We start from the raw sequence: 21148 nt of genomic DNA, 5'->3' as shown, positions 1-21148 counted from the left end.
TGACCTACAGTTAAACTTAGCCTCCGTTAACCACAAAGCTAACACATCTGAATGAAAACCAGAACTTCAACTTCTATAGAGACTTTCTCTCAGATGTGTACATTCTGTCTCAGCTTGTTTCAGTTTCATACTCATCATCAGCTTCACTGCAGAACCACTTTAGTTAAAACATCCCACATGTCACCGCTGACTTTTGGACCGGAGTCCTACCCGTGCTTCACCTCCTTTTTTTTTTTTTTTCCTTTGGTTGCAGAGTCGTCGAGAATCTCTACCCACCGCCCACCAGGTGGTGCGGCGGCGTTTCTCCGGCCAGCTGCTGCTGCCTCCGCTGTGGAGGAGACACTCCTGTCAGGAGCACCCGTGTGACAGCAGGCGGCCATCTGCCAGCCATGGCCTGCCGTTGGACCGGCTGGAGGTGCTGTACAGCCGAGCGCTGGCCAGCCACGATGAGCACCGGTCAGTGGCAAACACGCTCAGCCCGGTCTTTCTTTCTTTGGGTTTCCTTCAGTCTGTTCCTCCATCTCAGATTTTTTCCCTTCAATTAGCCGTTGATGTGATCTTGTCAGAAGTGTCTAATTATCACTTTATCTTTAGAAAATCGTGTTTCAAGGTTTGCCAGTTCAAGTTGATGCATTTTTTTTTTATTGTCGATCAAGTACCGTGCTTCTATGAAGTCGTTGTTGTTTTGTGTTGATATGGACCATCTGTCGCTCTGTTCATCTCAGACATAATTGCCAGGATATTTGGTTGATCAGTCAGTCTGATGGAAAATAAGCACAAATTTGTTTGAAAATGTTTTTTTAAACAATACAAGCTTCTTTCTTTCTTTCTTTCTTTCTTTCTTTCTTTCTTTCTTTCTTTCTTTCGACAACGGCTCGTTAGCTCAGAGTCTCTGGATGTTTGTGTTTTGGTCTTGGCTCAGTGCAGGTGGACACAAAGGAGGCAGCAAACTAAAGCTGTCTGTGTGACACTGAAGGAAGGAGCTTGGCACACACACACACACACACACACACACACACACACAGAAAGGTGGAATGTATTTTGTGGTGTGGTGTGATAATGAGAGTTGGCTTCCCCTTTAAAAAAAAAATGTCCGGTAATTGTAACCATAGGAAGCAGCCTGTCACTGAAATGTCATAGGTGTCTGTCTGTGTGTGTGTGTGTGTGTGTGTGTGTGTGTGTGTGTGTGTGTGTGTGTGTGTGTGTGTGTTGCATCTTCCTGTCTCTTTAGCATCTGCCTCTCTTTTCTTTCTCTAGACATTTTACATCTCGTGTGTATGTGCAGACGTTGATGATAGAAGTCTGGAGTCTGCTACGTCTTTTGCAGACTGAAAATCAGCTTGTTAGCTAATGATATAGCCGAGCACATTCACTCCAGAATGATGAACACAAGTGGATTTGGGGACATCCAGTAATTTGGACGGGCCTGTGCTGCTTTGCTGTCATGCTACTAATGCAGAATAAAAACAGAAAGAAAAAAAATAAATAAATGTGAGGCCAAATTTTCTGGCAAGGACTGACAGAACTGGAACACTGGACATTAAACTGCATACCATGATAAACATATGGTGCCATAATTCAAATTTGTCTTAATTCCAAATATAATAACCCAAATGATTTTTTTATATATAGTCAGACTTTCTTAAAACAACCCAATATGTCGTCCAGAATTTCTTTGATTAATTAAAATGTTACCGTCCCTCCATGCACATCTCACCTTTAAGTCTGCAGGTGTCAGGCCCTTAGTGAGCGTATGTGGTCAGTGGTCGGCAACGGTAGCTCTACACAGACCTCCGTCAGCATTAACGAGTCTATGGCGAAACAGTTCAGTGAGAGCACACAAGAGAATCTGTACACAAAAACCCTCAGATATTTTCACGACGCCGTGATCGTCTTGAATTAATGAATTAATCATTCAGCCGTCAGCCAGCTTTATAGTTCTGTCCTTCCAGGTGATGGCTGCTCTTCCACCATGTCACCATTTGAATGAGAAATACACACTGCTGTCACCTGCCGTTGTTTCTTTTCACGCACAAAATAATCTACAGGGGAAACTTTATGCTCCTGACACAGGTGACCTCACAGTCGTCCTGTGTTGCTGGTAGTTCTTTGGTGTGGCGTGTGCGTTCCTTGGAGGCTGTGACACTGCTTCCCACTGTTGGTCTGTCGGCGAACATCTGCGGCCTTAGTTTGTGTGGTGCACATCTTTTCTAATAGTTGGAACGACCCTCCAGTTAAGAAGCTACAGATTTTTATTTAATTTTTTCATTTTTTATTTTTGGTGTATTTACGGTGGTCCTCCTGGAAAGTATTAAAAAAAGAGTAAACGTGATCCATCTGAACTTCCCAAATCGTTTTAATATTTCATGGCTGCAGTCCAGCTGTTTTGCCTGCTGGTTGACTGTCTTAAAGCGTCATTTCGAATGATTTACTTATGTTTACGTGCTTCTTTCCTACTCTGACAAATTAAAAACATCTGCCGTTAAAAGGGGCTGAAAAAAAAACTATATAGGAGTATTAAAGATTAATCGCAATTTAACTGCCAGATTAGATGCGGTAAAGACAACAGCGCGCTGTTGCGTAATGCTGCAGATTGGCATCTTGACAGTTAAGACAGCGACAGACAGGGAAACAGATGGAGATGGCAGGAGGAAGCTGGAAGCAGAGCGAGAGTTGAGGATGGAGAGAGAGAGAGGCAGAGCCAGAGAGCAATAGAACGAGAGATAATCGGAGGCAAAGATAAACAGAGAGAGAAAGAGAGAGAGCGGGTATTGGCTGAGAGGCTCACAGTCGCTTCAGCACTCCGACTCGTGGACAGCAGCGCAACCATCATGCGGCGCGCACCGCTCTCCGTGCGTTAGAGCTTCCAAGTTTCCGCGGTTTTCCCCCCTCACGGACGGACGGACAGACAGACACCTAGACAGCCCGCTCTGTCTCCAGCCGCTCCGAATCGAAAACTTCGACCCTTTAAAAACAAAACAAAACAAACCAAAAATAACACACAAGTAGAAAATGGAGTGCGCCACGCTGAGCAGAGAAGGAGCGGGGCTCGCCAAGCCGCCCAAACACCTGTGGCGGCAGCCCAGGACCCACATACGGATCAAACAACGCTTCAACTCGGACACCGAGCGCTACCTGTGCCGCAACCGGACCCTGGAGAAGCTGCGACCCGGGCTGAAGAAACCCCGCATGTCCTGGCCCTCCTCGTTGAAACGGTAACCCCCACCCCCACCCCCTCCCCGCCCCCTTCCCACTCCCTTACTTGGAAGCATCTTAAACAACTGCAGGCTTAATAGTTAGTAATAATTCCCCTTTAAAATTAATATTTCACGAGTTAACTTATGTAGGTAGTAAATTATGGTAGTGTGGTATGATGTGGTAATATGGGAAATGTGCGTTCATTTAATTTAAATGTGTATAAACATGAATCAAAGCCACTGAACGGAAGATTGACAGGATACAAGTAACAAGCCTGCTTTAGTAAGCCAGAAAAAGCATACAGAAGTGTTTATTTTTATTTGTTTATTACTTTATTCTGATGTAATCATCACATACAGTAGATAAACCCAGTCTTTTCAACCGATCAGGTGCCTCTGACTTCTTGTAGACATGATGGAGCAATGATTAATGGCGGTGTAGATGTTATTATTTTTTTATCGTTACAAAGTGTGTCATCATACATCTAAAACTGACAGATACAATGGAACGGGTAATGACTTCTTTCGAGTCTGTGTTTGCCAGTAACGTTAAGTAGTGGTGACATAAATATATGATGCTTATCAAGATATTCTGAAGCTGGGTGTGAAGATCTTATCATTATTGTGGTTATAAAAAAAATTTAAAAAATGATGCTCCTTTTCCTGTCAGCGTACTTTGATTCTGAATGACTGAGCTGTTTATTAAAATGTTTCATTAAGGTATATATTTTATTAGTAAATTCAAAGCTGTTGTCTGACCTTTTTTTTTTTTTTTTTTTTTTTTTTTATCGGTTCTTAGAAAATGGAGCAGATAAAAAAAAAATGTGACCAGCACTCAGCTGATGAGCAATCTGCTTTTTATTTGCATACGATTAAGAGGTGTTATCCCCCGTGTTTCTCTCTCACCCTGTGCGGTTTCATTTTTCCGATTTAGTCTCGGTATTTGCTCACGGTCGAAGTTCAATAAGCCTGAAGAGTTTTTATTGATGCACTCGAGGAGAAAGTGTTTCGACGTTGAGGAGCCATTGATTTCCCGTTGCCTCTGTGGGTTTGCCCGCGCTCCAGTTAGTCCTAGGTTGTTGTTGTTCAGGAAAAGTTGAACCCTATAATCTGCACCTGTGTCAGCGTTTCATCCCTGACGCGTTTCGGTGAGCGGCTTCGCGAGAGGTCAGGCTTGCGTGGCGTTGTCGTGCCCACCCGGTCCGACCTTTCCGCGTGACTTAGGGGAACATTACCGGGCGTTTCATATTGCATCCTTGTAGAACGTGAGATTTACCAGTGTCGTGCGATTGCCTGTTACTGCAGGGTGAGAAAACGTGCAGTTTCCGTATAATTTGCTCTCTTGATTGCTGCAGTTAAACTGACCCCCAACACATAACAAAACACAAACACAAGGAGGCGTTTTTTTGGATTTAAAACCCCGTGAAATAACACTGCGCTTGAGTGGGCGTCTACCGCGGATGCTGCCTACCTGTTCTTCAGGCTTGGCTTTGTGTTCTGCTCCTCGTGCTTGTAGGAATGACGGAGGAGATGCGAGGAGCTGAAACCTTATCAGACAGACTCTGTTTTCCTCTCCGCGGTGAGACTGACGGCAAGCGGGCCTCACCTCCTTTGTGTCATTTCAGAGTTTTCTAGTTTGACAAATGAGCTTTGAGGACACATTGTAAGACAAGGAGACAGAGAGAAAAAGAGACTATGACAGTGACCAGGGTCTCAAGGTTTCTTTCATTTCAGCTGATTTTCTTTGTGGCGTTACAGTGGAAGTTGTAGTTGTAGACTGCCACTGTGTTTTTTTGTGACACACACACGCACTGGCCTTACGTTTTTCGTGCACGTAAGAAACAGAAAAAGGCTTGAATATTTGCCATTGGCTGCAGCAGAGCTCAACGGGCACGAAAACCCCAGACGCTGCTCACTGTCAACAAGCAGTGCTCGTCTTACCTCAGAGCTTTTTCACACATGAGCCGAGGTGTTGTGTTTTTGTCCCCTGATGGTGCACCGAGAAGATAATCTCCTAAACATTGTTTCACTTCCTAGAGAGACAGAGTAACTGTGCAGTAAGATGGTTTCGTTTATTGCGTTGTCTGATTAATTTGATGCTCCATTTTTCATTCACTGGGGATTTCTAAACAATCAACACATTTTCTACTAGTTTGCCAGATTGATTTGAATTTCATGCTCAGATCAACAATTTTAATTGCATATGTTCACGCAATTTATGCAAATGTCTAAGGGGTATCTGCTGATACTGTGGCGATTATGATTTCAACACCTAAACATCTGGCACCAGCTTCCTGCACAGTAAGCAGTTCATTTATCCCGGCGGATCGTGTTCGCACTCAGGTCATGGATATCCCGCCTTCAGTTTATACAAGTATGCTGCTAAAGGCCGGAGGTTGCTTCACACTGATATTAGATATGGCTCACTTTCTAAAATTGAACCAAGCAGTCTAGATATTAAAGGCACGTCCGGCATTATGAGGTGGAATTTGCAGAGTAAAAATGGATACTAAAAAAAAAAAAAATCAAGATTCACTAATAACTGCTTGTACACGTAGTCTGGGAAGTCTTGTTTAACTGATCTCAGAGCAGCTACATTAAATTATCCGACCTCAGGTTTATGTATGCTGGTGGGCAAACAGAAAACTGTGTGTGTGTGTGTGAAAACAAATTATAAATGGAAACATAAACACAAACGCGGTGGCTGCACAGTCCAAAACTGCTGCCACGTTGCCTCGGCTGCCCACACGAGGCCTTCCCTCACCCTCGCTGTCGGCTGACTGCATCGTTCCAGCTCTTCCCCGTTAGAGTCCTGCCACCGTGAATGTCATCTGCGCCGGCTACCCGGCACTGAATGACGAGGACGGCGGTGGTGGCGGTCGCGGCGGTCGCGGCTGCGATTAAAACATGTTGAGCTGTAGGTAGGAGTAAAAGCAATGAGTCAGCCGGCTTTAGAGCCACCAACGACAACACCACTGGCAACTGCTTCCATTCTGCGCCGACTACTTATTTCCATTTATGTCTCAGAATTATTGTGTCTCCATTCAGATGACTCAGATCACTTTTAAGTCCAGATCAGCTACAACATAGGTGGGTTGAAAGTCTACGTAAGAGCCAATATAGACTACAGCACCGTGGTTATTTGGTGTTGTGGTGTATTTGGATTTGGAAGTAAAATAACAGCGTTGTACTCTACAGTGTGTTCATTCCATTTTAAGAGGACTCTGTCCAAAAGAGTCTCTCTGGGTGCATGGTGTGAAAATAAAAGTTTAGTTTGACACGTCGATCAAGCACAACATTATGACCACTGAGAGGAGAAGTAAATAACATTCACCATCTTGTAACAGTTCAGTGTTCTGCTGGGAAACTTTTGGACCTGGCATTGGTGTGGATGTTACTCAGACATATAGCACCCACCTAGAACAGGCCAGACACCCCCACCCCATAGCAGTGACACCGTTGACACTGGCTTCTCAGGTGACTGAGCACATTTCATCGAGTGTTAATTGGCTGTGATAAACTTAGAAATCCCTCACATAGATGCCGTAGCCTACGCGTGGAGTCAACGCTGGTGTGAGACCTTCTTACTTGTGCACCTGTCAGTCTGGTTCACTCTGTAGCAATGCCACCCAAACACTAGTGGGCGCTTTGGCTTTTCCTTTTTTTTGTTTTTTTTTTTACCAGCCGCTTCACTTTCAATAATGGCGTCTGAGATTTTCGCCAAAAATTTTGCTGAAGACGAGTCCTTCAAATGTTTGTATCTCTGAACCTCCATTGTTCAGCTTTGCTCAACTTGTTCCATCTTTATTGATCCAAAACAAGCAATTTGAAAAAGTAACTAGATATAGGATATATTGAAGCGGAAACACGCTACCACCAAGTGGACCAATCTCAGCTCTTGTCCCATTACAATTCAGGGGGGTGCACGTCAGAAATGGTGTCAGGGTTTGCACGTGCTCTGAGTAGTCGTCAAGTTGACGCAGAAGCCTGAACTGCCTGTAAGACTCACTAGCTTGAAAATGGGTTGATTCTGTGGATTGTTCCTTTGTTTTTTTCCTATTCCAGAGCACAAAGCCTCACAAGTACCACTGCAACAATAATTCCTTAGTGTGATGAGTGTGTGCAAATGTACCATTTTATGATGTCTAGTGGCACAGTACACACACTAATTACCCCCTTAGAGTCAAAATGCTTTCAAACTTCTAATCGTTTCGGGAAGAAGCACAACTTAAATTCTGCTATCTACTATAATTTCCTTTTCCACTTAATCTACATCCGTCTCTGTCTGTTAACCAGGGGCACACTGACATGCCCATGAATGCATGACAGAGTCACTTGTTGTTCTGCTGTGGGTTCAGGCCGAAAACACTTGTCTTCCGGCGGAATTTCAATGAATTACCAGATGGAGGTCCGCTGTTTTCCTGAAGGGCACTTCAGCAGCATGTTATCGTTGATGAAGGCACGTCTGCTCTCGGAGGGGATGGTGGCCTTTTGGCTACGGGGCGTCCTCATGTCGCTCTGTTCTCCAGACCCCGAGTAGTGAGAATAGAAACGGCGGTGTCGACCAACGGTCAACTTGAAACAGGAACGGCCTGCTTTCGAAATCACTACTCGTGGCGCGATAGTGCGAGATTACCCCCGTTGCTATGGAGCAGTGTTTTCCTGGAAAAAATGCAATAAAGACTTGCCCAGTGGGTTATCAGAGGAGAGAGAAGAGATGATTGTTATCCAGCCAGCCTCCCGTTAACAAAAGATACAAAGCAGATGTGGCTGAGGGAGGATTACTGAAAGTAATGTAGTGTTTAATACCTGCTGCATGCAGCAGACCTGCAGGTGTCAGTGGCTGTGTGGATGGCGCTTTAATCAAGTCGTGTTACCTAACTGACTCTATTTAATGCCGCTGTGACTGCTGCAGGGTGGTGGTTTCTCCTAAATTAAAGGCTGCTGATGAATATTTGTTTCACCACGAGACACCAACGGCTGTGTTGTGGCTCTTTTTCTTTCACTGATTTCCAGGTGCAGAGCTGAATATGCCATGAGAATAATTTTATCTGTTGGAAATATTTAACAGTTTTGATAAGATAGCTTTTTAGTAGGATTTTAGTTTGTTTCTTCTTTCATAGAGAGCTACTGGGCATGATTAACTCTACAGTCCGCACTGTTTGTAATTCCGTTTACAGCCCAGGCAGCGAGGCATTCCCTTTGAGAGGCTTCAGAACGATTCCCACTTGATAAAAGATGAAGATGGTCGTTCAGCGGCTGGAACATTGATTCATTATATTTGCAGTTTATTGAAAAGCTGACAGAGGAAACACGGAGCAGCCTGCACTTCTTCTCCACACTGTCAGCCAAAGACTAAATCACAACTGTCCAAGGAGACACTGTTTAGTCTCTGAGCTTGCTTGTCATCGGGTCTGTTAGCCAGTAATAATTAGTCAGGACGCTAGAGACTGTGTTCAGACAAGTGACACATTGAAAGCAAGCTGAAAATAATCTTAACACGTTTCTACTTTCGTGAAGGGGCTCCGACTGTTCTGTGAGGAGCTTTTATAAAAGTCAGAAGTGAGTTCTAACTTTCGTTTGATAGGTTGCCTCCATTTTAAATGTCTTACGGGTAACTTTTAATTAAAAGATTACTGTATGTTGTTGATAGGGCATGAAGTTCTACCAGCTCTTCTAATGCCTCCTTGAGGATGACTCAGTCCCTGTAATCCGCCACGTTAAAAGTTTTTACAAAGTTTACAGCCTGGTGCAACAAAAAAAAGAATTTTGGTCTCTATAATAAATATACCCATTCAGGTCAACTGTTTTTTTGCATAATTTAAATCTAGTTGATGCTGAGGTCTATACTGCAACTAAGCACCACCGTCAGTGCTCAATAGAAGGTGTGCATTGATGTCACTGACACCCAGGGCCACGGCCACTGAGTGGAAAAAACATGGTAAAATGTATCAGTAAACACAGCGAGACCGGGAAAAATGTGGATTATCAGATCAAATTAACAACCAATTAAGGACAATTGGACTCGACAATGATCCATACAAACTACCAAATAACAAATGGTCCATGAACATTGACACGTGGCCAATGTAGTAAAGTACCCTCTTATTTGGCAAAGTGGATTAGCCTCATTTTCAGTTAGTTTAAGTTAGTTTTAGTTCATTTCAGTTATGATAAATGTAGCTAAATAAAAGATGCTAACGCTAAGAGCTTTACTGAGAAGTAACGTTAGTCATACAATACTGTAGCTTCCGACCGGACGTTAAAAGGATGACAAGGAGCGATCACAAATATTCCATTTATTGTTTTTATTGTTGTTTATTGTTGGAACTGAAGTAGTTACTGTCGGCCGTAACTACGTAACTTAAGGTATGACTTCCTCAAAAATAGGGCATAAATTAATATTACCTGACACTAAATGTGAACCACAACACTAGGTTTCTGTGCCTGGATTCCAGTTGTTTCTTTGTGATGCAGCAATCCATTTACTTCTCTTTTCTTTTTGTGAAAATATATCTCTGACTGCTTTTCAAATCTGTTGTACAGTCAATCGCATAACAGCCCTTTGCTTTCTTAATATATAATTAATTTTACAATTTAAGCCTATGAGTCAGACTAATGCGGCTAATCTCCATGTTCAACTGTCACTTTTTGCAGCTTGCGGTTTGTATTAACAAAGCCTCAGGGTGAAACTTTCTCTGTGAAACCCAAGCAAAAAAAATCTGATATTGAAAAATTAAGCAGAAGTGCCAAAACATTGCACTTCCCTCACTGACTACTTGAGGTTTGACTCGATATTAAATTTCTAACTTTCCTCAATAAACTTGTCATGTTTACTGCTGATACAAAAGAGGTTTTGGTCTGTAGATCTATTTTATCCATGTGTGGCAACTGTATGATAGGTTCAGTTACATTAAGGCTTAACGTTATGTATAATTTAGACCATGATCAGATAGAGATAGGTGGGTGCTGACTCAGGTTGCTAGCTGTCTGCCTTGGCGTCACCCGACCTGCCTCGGCTCCAGTCACGTAGGAGATGTAAATGCTTAGGTCACCACGGCGTGGTATAAACCAACCTGTATGTACTGGAAAAATGGTGACGGCTAGCGCCACCTGCATTGAGCTTCAAAACCAGTCTTCAGTCAAAGTGTGGTTCATCTTTACACTCATCAGTGCATTCAAGTCAAGTCCTCTATTTTGTCACATGTTTAAATGCATATGAGGACATGGAAGAGAACATACATGAACCTTTCTGCTAAATAAAGCACTAAATCATCATCTTTCAGAACAACTGCACTGATAAGGTTTTTCATCTTCCCGCAGCAATAACGATAACATTACAGATGTAATTTACTAAAAGCGTAACGTTGCATTAAAATATCATAAAGGGTCAAGGTCTATCTTGTTTTTGTTTTGTTTTTTTTGTTTTTTTATATGTTATTATTAAAGTCGAGGAGGGTATTGAGTTCAGGCTCATAATTCATAATGAATGCATTTCAGCATAGTTGAGGCTGCTCTTCCTCTCCCTAAATTTTCGCTGATGAGCGAGTAACACAATCAAAATTTTAATCAGATGAGATTTCATCATACTCCCCAGGAAAACAACCACGAACTCACTGAAAAACTCTTAAATTTGTCTGAGATACAGATACCTTTTTTGTTTTTTCAGATTTTAGTGCCTCCTGAAATTATGTTTTCATAAGACGATTGTTTTTTATTCTGCAGTTTGACTGTGATATAATCATTATGTCGTTCTCCGTGTTGTTATTATTTTTTTTATTACTATGTGATTAGCCTTTAGCCTCATTACATTTATTTATTCATCACGACTCATTGTTTTTATTAACCAGTCTTCCTTATTAAAAGTTTGACTCATGAGAGTTTGAGACCCGACACAAAACAAACAACAAGTTTTCAAGAAAAAAATCAACATTTTAGGAAACACACTGACTCAGTTTCCCTCACGGAGTTACAGTCTGTATCGATTTCATGTCTGTGAGTCCAGAGCCATTAGACTGGAAGCAGGGGGAAACAGCAGGGGGATATTTTAACTGTCCAGAGTTAAAACATCTGACCTCAAGCGTGATAAAGCATTATAATTTGTGGTTTTAGGGGATATTCTTCACTAAGGGTAGAACAGTAGGTGCAGTGACGTGTCATAGAGACTAATTTGGTAATGGTTCTTTTAATGTATTGTGATTTTTGAAGGAAGCAAATTAAACATTGCTGTGTTTCAGTTTAAGAGATTAGACATGTTGGTTCTGAATTTTAAGAGCATTGCAGAGAAGACAGATGGTTGCCTGGTGGATGATCTCTGCTGTTGGCAGTGTGGAAAATTTCTGAAGTTAAAAGGCACTTTTCTGAAATTCAAAATACTCAAATATCTTTCACAACAACACGATTATCTAAAAAGAATAAACAGTAGACCAACTGTCAGCATGATTCGTACATAGCTTAGCTCTGTACGATGGGTTGTAGCTGATCCAGTTTCCCCTTTTGAAAGACAATTACAGACTACCGCCCCCTGATGGATGGGAGTGTAATATCCTTCCATGCTGGCGTGGAGCGCATGTGTCAGCAGGTTGTTGTCTCTACTCATTGTAGTGTGTAACAAGTGCAACTTTTTGATCAACGCACAGCCGACATCAGCGTTGCAGATTGATCCTGGTTCACTTCATTTGTGCTTTCACAAGAATCATGTGATAAATGACGAATGTGCAGCTGTTTCCTTCCTCTGTTATTGATTACGAGCCTCCTGTGCACAGGCCTCTTCAGTTTTATTAGATGTAGCTGAACTTTCAGCTCGACGCACATAATGGAATACTTATCTAGACTTATAGCTGTGATGAATGGCGTCTGTTTAACAAATGATTGTTGGCGTCTTGCTCTTTGTGCGTTAGCCTGCAGCTGTCAGAGACGCTCATGCAGAATTCACGGTGCTTTCTTCATTTCCCGGGACAGGCCTGTCCCCCGTGGCAGAACCTGATCAGAGGTTAATTGCAGACGCTGCCTGCGTGATTAACTTGTTTGTTGATTTTGCTCGGGATCTGATGTTTAATGGTGCTCCGAGAAGCTTTCATGGGAAGAATGACTCTCTGACTTCCGCGCTGCCTGCAACAATGGAGAGCACTGTTGGAACTCGGCCCAGGTATACTGTTGATATGAACCGTTCAAAAGGTGTTGAAAACGCTATTACGTTAAAGCTGCAAGCGACATGACTCATGCGTTATCATTATAACTACTGTGCTCCAATGCACTGGAGGCTTATTAAAGGATCAATAGGGCTTATTATTTATCATCATGTTCAAAACAATTACGCAAGTAAACATTTCTTAACACACATACAGTAAAATCAAAAATGACATGAACATATAGGTATATTCTTCATTCATTCATTTTCTGTAGCCGCTTGTCCTCTGGGGCATGGGTCACCGTTTTTCATATCAAAGACCCCCAAACTGATGGAGAGATAAAGTAGGGACCCCCTACCTGCTATATGTGTTCTATATTAAACTCAGCCTAGTGCTATTTATAAACATACATTATTATCATCATGTTGCATTCAATATTAAGCTACTGAAATAACACAGGTTCAGATTTCAAACACTAAAATATGTTGGATTCACGTTAATGTGAATGGAAACAAATTAAAATTTTGAAAGATTTTGCGACCCCCTCTTGCAGTACCTCCGTGGACCTTCTAGATGTCACGGACCCCCTGCTGAAAACCTGTGCTCTGGAGGGTTGCAGGGATCTGGAGCTTATCCCAGCTGTCACTGGGCGAGAGGCGGGGTACACCTTGGAGTCTATAACGAACACAGACCATTAACATTCACACTCACACCTACAGACTCTTTAGAACCACCAGTGAACCTAATGATTAAGTCTTTGGATGGTGGGAGGAAGTCGGAGAGAACCCGCACAGACACATACAAACTCTTCACATAGAGGCCCCGGTCGGCTGATGGATCTGAACCTGGGTACATTCTTGATTTTGAAAAATTCATCTCAAATTTCGAGGCTCATTCACGGTCTTGTTTGGAAGCTACGCCACGCAATCATCTTACAAATCTCAACCCAAAATCAGTTTCCTACCATTATCCTGGACAGTTTGATGCCGTCAGCTGGCTAAGCGTATGACATTTCTCCATTTCCTGCTATGCTAAACGTCGACAGCCCTGTCACCCCAGCAGAAATTGCTCAGCGCAACACAACAGTGTCACATTACAGTGAATAGCTGTTTACCTGTGGAGGGTCGCCTCCTTGTCAGAATGTATCGATTATTTTTGAATGAGAGGAAATGATAAATATTTATGACTCAATAGCCATTATCTGCCATGTGACGAATTTCTTTCCATGTCTCCCTGGGGACACAAGTTTAAATCTCAGAGTAGTTAGAGCACTCCTCATTTCCCAACAAAGGACATGCATGTCTGCGGCTTATGAATCAGAAGCATGGCCCTAAGGATTGTAAGGATTTAGAAAAATAAATTGACTAATTAAATTTACATTATATAGAAATTACTTTGTTTTTTATTTGGGGTCGTGAGGTGACAGGGAAGTTCGGCGTAATCACAGAAGAAAATAGGGTTTCTGATTCATCTGGCAGCAACGCAGCGATAGCTTAGTGATTGAGCGCTCGAGGAGATGAGTAAACCACTTATTGTCCATGTACAAACAGTTCCCCACTGATTCAGGCACAGCACAGATCAGAGAAATTAATGCTGTAGCTCTTCATGAACCTTCATCAATTACCAAAACAATGCTCCGATCCGATAGAGATTAGTATCTCCCCTGTCCTTGCTTTGACCTCGCCTTTGATAAAGGCTGGAGCACGACTCTCAGTTTTCATTTGTTTGTCTTCTCTTGTGAGTGGGTAGATTAGGAGGAGAATTGCACGTTGCCCTTGTTAATGTCTTCGTCTTTTGTGCCATCTGAGCGAGCTGTCAGATGGCAAATTTGCTGTTACGTCATTAGACGATCATGCAAGTATTATCTTACTATTCAGGATCTAATCCGTCTCTGTGAAGTTTAATTCTCTCTCTCATTCAGAGACGGTGAAAAGGATGACAGCAGTAGTTCAAACTCTCGAAATAACACTGCTCTCAAGCTGTAGGAGCTATGAGAAAGTAATGTAAGCGTGTTTGTTAGTCTTATTTTGATCTAAGAGAAATCATTTTAAGAAAACAAGGGCCCTCTGGGGTTGTGTCTGGGTCCTGTGGTTGAGGGAAGGAGCTTCCTTGGATCGGGGGGCATGTTCCAACGCATCCTGTTGAGGGTCGATCGTTTTTTTTTTTTTTTTTTTTTTTTTTTTGTTTTTGTTTTTATAGCTGTCCTTAAGCAGTTTTTCTGTGTGGTGGACTCAATCGTCCTTTTGGGGATGGACGTCTGCCTTCAAGGAGAGTTTTTGGACAAGACCAAATGTTTCCCATACAGCACTCTCACTCACTCACTCACATCTTAACGACATGATCAACGTCATTCACATCATCTGCTGGTGGTTTTAATGTTCTGGTGATATACATTTCACATATGTATGACTCGAATCTGTAAAGTATACAGAACATCCCTGCTGGATGCTGGAACAAACTTCACTCTACGACCTCCAAATTCCTTTGGAATGGGAACCATCCATGTGTTGTTAAATATTCCACAGCTCTCGGGGGAAAATTACACCGTGTCCTTGCTGTCCCAAATTCCAAATCATACTTGTGGTCCTTTACCCTCAGACCGCTGACCGACTGGTTCGACCCTCAAGTGGAGGTCTTTTGGCGAAAATAGTAGCTCCCTACAATCTACAAGATGTCCTTTTTTTTCAGATGTCTCCATTAGTCTCTGCCGACTGCGATTTGGTCCAATCGCGTCCCTACTTTTTCAAACTTGGCGAGCAGCTGAAAAACGAAATCTTTCCTGCAGATGGCACCTACTATTTTTAATAATAAGAGGACATGATTGGGGGTAGGCCCATCTCTTTTGCTTAGTGGGTGCCCGTCTATTGGGTGACATTTTTGACAAAAGCTACTCTCTGTTTTTTTTTCTACCTACAGCGAGTTGCTCTCAAAGCGTACGGGGCCCTGTGGCATGAGCTTTTACCTATTCATCCACTTCATGAATTGACAGCAACTCTGAATGTTTGGTCTCTGCCTTATGTCAACATTTTATCGTAGCCTCACATGAAAAACTTTCCTTTGGTTGAAATCTGGAGGTAGAACATACCAGATTTCATACCAAATATGAAGTTGTCCTCTCATAACCCAGATCATGGACAAATCAATTTTAATTTCATTCATAGGACCTATTTGACTCCTCGCAAACTTCAACATGAAAGAAATTAGTAGAAGCCATACTTGGCAATTACTGTTTTGTGTTAATAATTTGATCACAAGAAAAAAAAAATAGTTATTGAACATGTAACTGAAAAATAGGTTTAACGGTAACGATTGAGCATTCGTTCTCATAACCTCTGTAAATGACAGCATCCAACTCTATCGACAACAACACGTTGCTCTTGTACCCTCCTGCTTGCCGCTTCACAAGAAAAAAATAAAAATAAATCCCTAATATCTGTGATGGGTATAGCGTGACCGGTAATATGAGAAACAAGGACGACAGATCCATTCCAGGAGCAAACAGGAGGCGGTCGATATAATGACGCTGATTCATCACATCGATGCAGATCTGTTGGTGAGTTGAGTCAAGGGGAATCACTGTGTCTGTTTGTCAGGCCGAGACAGAATGGGACTGGAGTCATCCTCCTGTTTAGGCAGGAAGACGCGGCCGTGTAGCGCTGCGACCGTTGATCTCTGCGTGTCTTGGAATAAACCCACCACCGTCACAACATGTTAATCATCTTCCTGTTATCGGCAAGTTAACTGGACAGATGCAATAATGTCAGAAACAAAAGACAAATGAGCGGCCTCCAGCTCGCATCTGGTTTCCTTAAACGAAATTACACCGGGCACAGAACTGCAAGGTTTGACAAACTTTGTAACCGATCAGCCAGAACATTAAAACCACTTACGGGTGAAGTGAATAACTGAGACTTCAGACTTAATTTGTCCCTGAAAGGAGATTTATTTCCACATGTTCATCATAACAGAAGATTGGACAAGACAAGAAAGAAGTCACCGGGGTCTGTTATTTACGGTCCTCTCAGTAAAATACGACGTTCCGATGGGAAAACTTTGGTCCTGGCATTCATGTGGACGTTACTGAGACATTTACCACCCACATAAAGCTCTCTGTGACAGCAGTTGCCTGCCACACCACACAAACCTCAGAGGAACTGCTCAAAAACATAAAAAGTAGGTCAAGATGTGGACTGAGCCTCCAGGATGTGTGATATGCAGAGTCCCCCTACTCTCAAAGAATAGGGGGGAGGGATCTACACAACATTAGGGAAGTGGTGTCAGTGCTGGTGTTAACCGGTGTTAAGTTACCACTTGAAAACAGAGTACAAAATGTTTGTTGCTTTCCAATCTTGTATTTCAGTAAGTAAATAAAAACTGAGTGAGGTAGCCTATGCATGTCACCAGTTTATTTTTTATGATGTTATTTTTTAATTATTATGTGTTTTCTCTCTAAACAATATAAGGCTGATTAAAAACGTACTCCCGGAGCATTTACCGTAATTATTTGCTGCTCCTAGCCTGACGAAAAGCCAAATCACTCGGTCTGCATCCAAAATCAGTGCTGTATTGTCTTAACAGTTTGCTTTTCTTTGCACCACCTGCAGTCAAGCGAAGACTCTACAGCCTCTAGAGCCTGTTGTAATTTCATTAAAGTGATAATTTGTGTTCCCATTTACTCCAAACAGCATTAAGGCGGTATTAGGTGAGATTTGTATGGTGGAATACGCCCACCTAAACACAGAGTCAAAAACTGCTGTTATAAAGAGCGGTGATTACACACTGCTCTAATGAAGGGAAAAGTCCTTGACACGTAGAAAGAGAGAATTAAAAAATAAAAAATGGTTCTGTTAAATTGGTACGCTGTACAAAGCTGCAGATTTATGAACATAAATGTCTGCACTCCGGCCTCTAATCAGCTAATCAGAGAAAGCTGGAGTCACGACTAAAATGCTGGGCTTTTCGCAGTTTTCATGCGGCGTTGTTTGCCTCCTCAAGGAAAAAAAAAAAAGAAATGTGGAAACTTGGATTTCACATTTAATTAACACTGCAGTTTGACTAACGCCCAGGCTGCAGGAGATTTAGCCCCACACCCCAGACTCCCACGCTCTGTACTCACAGATTCAGTCAGGCCCCCCCGATTAATCTCAGTTTAATATTTATGATTTGCTGTCAGTAACCAATGAGCGTTAATAAGACAGAAATATATTCAGTGTGTGACGCAAACTAATTTTAAACTTATGTCGTCATTTAAAACTCACATAAATAGATCAGCCTGAGAAGATAAAAGACGGCATTTTTAGCATTTTTTTTTTCATGTTTTAAACCTTCTAAAAAAAATAAATGATCACGCAATCCTCTTTTAATTTCATTTAATTTTCATATATATATATATAGCTCTTGAATGCAGTGTTTTATTTACCTTGTTTTTTATTTTTATTTTTGATGCAAGACCGCATGAATGCGTGACTGTAATGTTTCTTTTGTTCTGTTAAGTTTAATTTTAGCTGCACGCTCGGTTGTAATCATATTGATCGTCCTCGGTTTCAGTCGTTAGCTGAAGGATTTTGCAGTGACTCTTATGGAGGAAGCATCTTCAGGTCACCCCTTCTGCCCTTTTCATAAATGAAGCAGCAGCTGAGAGTCTTCGGGGATTTGAAGCTGTGAGCATTAGGTTGCTAACGGCGTGTGAAGCTTCAGTCTAAGCCTTCAGGTAATGGCTGTTTGTGAACTCTCAGCCGTCTGCCTTTAAACTCCTTCAGGTTTTCAGGTGTCTCACACACACACAAACAATCTTGACTGCAATAGCCAAGACCCTCTGACCTTGTCATCAGTGAACTACTGACACGTCCTCAGATCATAAAACACTTGGTGTGATCCATTCGATCCCTTTGAGATGTGGCAAAGTCGTGGAATATGGTTTAACTGGAGGCCAGCAGCTGGCACGTTGAATCCACAGATGAATATCTATCACAGCATGAGCAAACAGTGGCAGGTGGCGTGGCAGAGAGCTGCGGTGATGCTCCTCGTTAAGCGTGACTTGAACCAGTGGGTGGTTTGATATAAGGTAGGGCATCAGCTGCAGGAAAATTTGTTAGACTGTGGATTTGTCCCTGAATAGTTTTTTACGTGCATTTGTGGCTGTTTGTGGTTTTCAACTGGAGGAAATGTGATTTTAAACTCTAGATTTGCTAATAAGGAAAAGTTATCAGCTTTCTAACATGGAGAGAATGGTGACTGTGCACTACCAGCTGGAGCTTACATTGGGAGAGATGAAACATACGGTCTTGGAACATCTAAAAGGGCTGCAAACACAGCTGATGTAGGAAGAGAAGACGGTAATATTTGGTTAGCTGATTAGCTTGGCTTAGATACAATACAGAGAAGAATAAGATTAATTGCATAAATTGTTCAGAACATTGTGACCCCAGTCATCACAAAGTGCTTCGAGAGAGAGAACTTAAAGGACACCATCCCTGCTGGGCTGCAGTTCACCTACAGGAAGGACAGTTCTATGCAGGATGCTATCTCGTTAGCACTTGACTCACCTACAGTATCAGTGACGCCCTCATCAAGTCTTATATTATATCTTATATTGTTGAATTGTCGGAGAGCTAGCATGAGTTGGGCTCTGCCAAGGCAGTGACACCGAGCGTCAGAAGGTTTCTTAATCTTTACATTAATATAAATAAAATTAATTCTTAACTTTTGTGTTCTGCTGCATAACCGAAGAAGTGCCTTCAAAGCTAACTTTTGCTCTGGGAGTCTTGGTGACATTCGTGTCAGATTTATGGTTCTGCATCAGTAAAGTGTAGCTCTTTAGCCTCCGTCGTAGCCTGACGTGTACCTCCCCTGGAAATAACTACAGGTTGCAGCAACGGAGGCAGCATCTGTGATTGCATATAAAATTCTCTCTCTCGTCTTTCTCCTACGCTCCAGCTATTTGGACATATTTTCTGTCTATTTATATGTTCAGTATTTATTAGGACCAGTTCCAGGTGCTATTGTTTGAAGAACACATAGAGATTTAACACGGCTGATGAGTGCCAAGAAAAATGTAACTCCTCCGAAAAAGAATGGAAGAAATAAGAAGCTGCTTATTGAATCAGACGAGGTGAAAGATAATCAACCAGGAAGTAATTATCTGATAGGAAGCTCACACCTACTTGCTTACTTAAATCCAGGTGGCTGCTTTTTTGGGGGGGGGGGCACAGGCAGTGTATTTATACCCTTAATGGCTAAGGGGCTCCTCTGTTTCCAGCTGTATGCCATGATTTATGTTACCATAGTAACCACAGCATGACTCCGACCCGCTTGATTTAATGTGTATGTATGTTTACAGAAATGCCACTCACTGTCTTTTACCGGAAAGAGATTAAACCAGTAGCGGATTCCGGTATTTTGTTATTTAGCCAATACAAAATATCAAATATCTACAAAACATCAATATATAAAGCAATATTCAGCAGGAATCTCAATTTATCATTCAGGATGGACACAGATGAGCTTCCTGTCCCAGATTACCTTGTGTATTAATAAGATGTTGGTTGAAACATAAAGTGATTCACTTAGCTGGCCAGTCTCTTCTTGTGCTGTTGGATTAGAGCTGAAAACCAGATGGATCAGTGCTCCCTTTCAGTTTTATTTATGAATGAAATCCTCACAAACACAACAGCTGGTACCCAGGGTGTGCGCTGAAAATAAGTTTGTGAACTGGATGAACCGGATATGTAATCAGCATATTTAGTTTCTCATATGTTTTTGATTAAAATTAATAGTTTCACGGCTTCACTGCAGTCCTCCTTTGTACTGAGTGTGGAAAGCAGACGATGCAAATAAGCCAGTTTTATTCTAATGAACTAACATCAGTGTGGAAGCGTTTTCCCGACACACCAGGCACCCTGATGGCGTGATATTTCTTCACTTTCAGGGTGGGCTAATTGCCAGTGGACTACAGACAGCTTTCCTAAAAGGCTGACGAGCCCTTTAAGGTTTGACCTTTTAGTGACAGCTGGCTTCATAGTCTCTCCTGGGGTCTTCATCCACAAGAGGAAAAATAAAAGTGTGACCTTCTGGTTGAAATGTTACAATGAACATTTGGCACATGTGGGACTGACAAAAGGTTTACTCATCCCGTGGTCATCCTTTGTTTTGGATTCGCCCTCCCTCCCTTGTGATGTCTCATGAATGGATGCTTAACCTTTACTGCTGTTCATTTGTTTTTTATAACACAGAGAGTGGATTATACAGTTGCCTAAACAAAGTCCTTGCACTGGAAATTCATATGTATATTAACAGTCTTTTACAAAACCAACAACATGCAAATTCAAAAGATTCTAGGTCAGTAATTTATTCATCAGCGTTTTCATTTCCTCGTTAGTTATGTTCAGCTCCAGTTCCAATTCTGGGTAACATATAATAGTGCACCTTGCCTCCTTTTGTCTCCATCTTTGCACAACTGCTGCCTCATTAGGATTAGACGAGCATTGAATGTCAACATTTGTAGGATATGTGCCACAGTGCAAACACTTTTTTTTTTCCACCTGTTGTGTTATTCTCAGCGCTGACAACGAACAAAAAACGCCACGTGCAAATGAAGCAGACTGGACGTGTGTAAATGAACGCTCAGCTTTAGTAACACATTCTGGTGCTGCTTTCCTCACTATCTGGCCTAGAAACGTTCCACGTCCCGGCACAGAAGAGCATATGTAGTTTATAAATAAAACCAAAGAGGACGGATTCAGCAGAACTAATTTTTATCCACTGAAGTTGAGGACAGTGTTCAGATTTAACATTTACACTGGCTCTGAGGTTCTGAGTTGT

The 21148-nt window shown here is 42.1% G+C and overlaps 1 protein-coding gene across 5 annotated transcripts in view; it reads left to right on the top strand.

The window, feature by feature from the left end:
- The window catches only part of pde4cb (phosphodiesterase 4C, cAMP-specific b), a 95788-nt gene that overhangs the window by 18125 nt on the left and 56515 nt on the right, over positions 1 to 21148 (top strand). For 3 of the 5 annotated variants that reach the window (XM_047587800.1, XM_047587795.1, XM_047587802.1), the window contains exon 1: positions 466 to 3215. In XM_047587800.1, coding sequence (XP_047443756.1) covers positions 3013 to 3215 — 203 coding nt within the window. In that variant the 5' untranslated portion in view covers positions 466 to 3012. The other 2 variants (XM_047587793.1, XM_047587798.1) reach the window with 1 other exon arrangement.

The sequence above is a fragment of the Mugil cephalus genome, chromosome 6 (genome assembly GCF_022458985.1).
Source record: "Mugil cephalus isolate CIBA_MC_2020 chromosome 6, CIBA_Mcephalus_1.1, whole genome shotgun sequence".
Classification (NCBI taxonomy): domain Eukaryota; kingdom Metazoa; phylum Chordata; class Actinopteri; order Mugiliformes; family Mugilidae; genus Mugil; species Mugil cephalus.
This window is presented reverse-complemented; position numbering and strand designations above follow the sequence as displayed.